This window comes from Laccaria bicolor, genomic scaffold, assembly GCF_000143565.1.
Source record: "Laccaria bicolor S238N-H82 LACBIscaffold_298 genomic scaffold, whole genome shotgun sequence".
Lineage (NCBI taxonomy): Eukaryota > Fungi > Basidiomycota > Agaricomycetes > Agaricales > Hydnangiaceae > Laccaria > Laccaria bicolor.
This window is the reverse complement of record NW_001890154.1, coordinates 7,011-9,066: the sequence shown is the minus strand read 5'-3', so window position 1 is coordinate 9,066 and position 2,056 is coordinate 7,011. Positions and strand designations below refer to the sequence as shown.

The 2,056-nt window shown below is 53.2% G+C and overlaps 1 protein-coding gene across 1 annotated transcript; it reads left to right on the top strand.

The window, feature by feature from the left end:
• On the top strand, positions 1-309 carry LACBIDRAFT_304713 (uncharacterized protein; the record flags this gene model as incomplete). The annotated part of the gene is made up of 1 exon (XM_001891039.1): positions 1-309. A coding segment is annotated over one exon (309 nt), but the record flags the coding sequence as incomplete, so codon positions are not given.
• Positions 310-2,056: the final 1,747 nt, after the last annotated feature.

The following is a 2,056-nucleotide window of genomic DNA, read 5'->3' as shown; positions in this document are numbered from 1 at the left end:
CGTACTCATCCCATCCAACGAGCCGACGGCGATTTTGGCGCTGTGGATCTCCTAAAGCCGTCCGCCGCCTTGTCATACTTCCGAAAGCTCTGCTCTTCATTCACGGACGTTTCCCAAGACGTCATCGACAACTTCTTCCAGGACTCGATGCGTCTCGTTCGGTCTCAAGGGGAGCCTGCTGTCAAGGCGCACACAGTGCCGAGGGAGGTGTCGGAGAAGGTGTATGAGATTTTAATGAAGAGCAAGGGTGCGGAGGTTTGGGATACTGAGGTTGATGTGATTCGGACTTTGGATGGGGCTAAACGATGAGGACACAACCTGGCACGGAAACTTCAAGTCATGCGATGTGGAGAGTTGTCAGGGAGACGACGACAACGGGTAAAAGGTCAGTAAGCTGTATTTCCGATATGAAGTGCAAGAAAGTGACGGTACAATCAGAAAATGCTTTTTAAGCAACAATCACCACATTTCAACGACATCGCGCCGGATTGACGAACGGAGGATGCTCAAGACGATTCTCCGAGGGATGGCGAGCGAGGGCGATGTCGTGAATTTCAGAGGATGATGACTGATTGGTGAAGGACGGACGATAGGTCGACAACAGCTGTTGGGACATTGGGTAAGACGACTTCTGCGAACGTTTATGGGAGAGGGACGACTTACGTTTTGTGAGTAGGACGTCCGAAACATCACTACTCCGAGGTTTGCGGCGATTCTTCATTCCGTCGTCTACGAGCTCCATCAACTGCAAAACCACCTCCTTCTCAATCTATTTCGTCATCGTCAAAAGTGAGGGTGGATGATATGGCACCCACGGGAAAGTCAGCCACCGTGGAGGGTTATAAAGCCGAAAGAAGTGGATCAGTTGCAGGCCAATCGACTCCATCATCATCCCCACCATCGATGTCCCCCTCGACTTCCCCGCCCTCACGTACACATTCCCGACAACCATCTGGAGGGACTGGGGCCATCGCGAGCTCTTCTTCCCGCCGTGCACACGCACCTTCCGTCTCAGCTCCACCGCCAGACCCATCCTCGTTCTCAACAACACAACCAGGACCAGATACCCATGGCATGACGCCCTCCATCATCTCCCACTCACCTTCAGCGACAACAACAAAATCACGACCTATGGAAAAAGAAGTGTCAGCCTCCGCGCGGGATCTTTGTCTCGGCTTGACGATGACACCTACACCACTAGTAACGCCCACAACGCGGCCGGCTACGCGTTCTCGGGCACAGAATATTTCGCCTGAGCACGAACCTTCGCATCACCGTGATTTTTTTACTGCGAGTAGACGGTGTTCGAAGTGTCGTGAGGTTGTGAAGAGTCCTCGATCTTCTGTATGTTCCCTCTTTCGTTCTTCCCTTCTTCACGCTGATTTACCTTTCACACAGTCAACTGAACCCTTCGCCCCCGCCTCCTCCTGTGCATCCTGCTACACAAATCACTGCAGGGGCTGCTTCAAACCCACGCGGTTTCCACCCACCTGCTCTGGTGGCTCATCATGCCCAATTCGGACCTGCTGCTCTGCCATCTGCGCCATTGCCTTATTCGAAGTGCTGTGCAGCTTCGATAAGGAATACGCGGGGTTCGTTGCGAATTTGACAACGAGGGAGTTTATCAATGTTGTGATTGCGCGTACGGATAAGAGGACGAGGGCTTTCGAGGGGATGTTGGTGGGTACCTTGAGGAACGTATCGAGTTGGCTTGTTCAAGCTGCTTCCCTCTCCTCGTCCTCTGAATCCGATTCGTCCTCTGGATCGGGGATACATCCCTCCATACCACGACTATTCACGGTCTCCCACCTCCCCGGAGTGATGTACGCTTTCCTATCCCACACACTTGGCGCAGAGCGCGATTGGGTGGTACATAGCGAGGTATACGTCGCGCTGATGGACGTGATCAAGAACCTCTCTTCGAGTTCGAATGGTGGGGTTTCTGGGGTGGTGAAAGAAGGAAGGAGTTTGGGAGATGCGGTGAAGAGGTTGGAGAGGCATCGGCAGGGATTGGAGAGGTATGGGAATAAGTTCAAGTTTGCGGCTATGGCGGAGA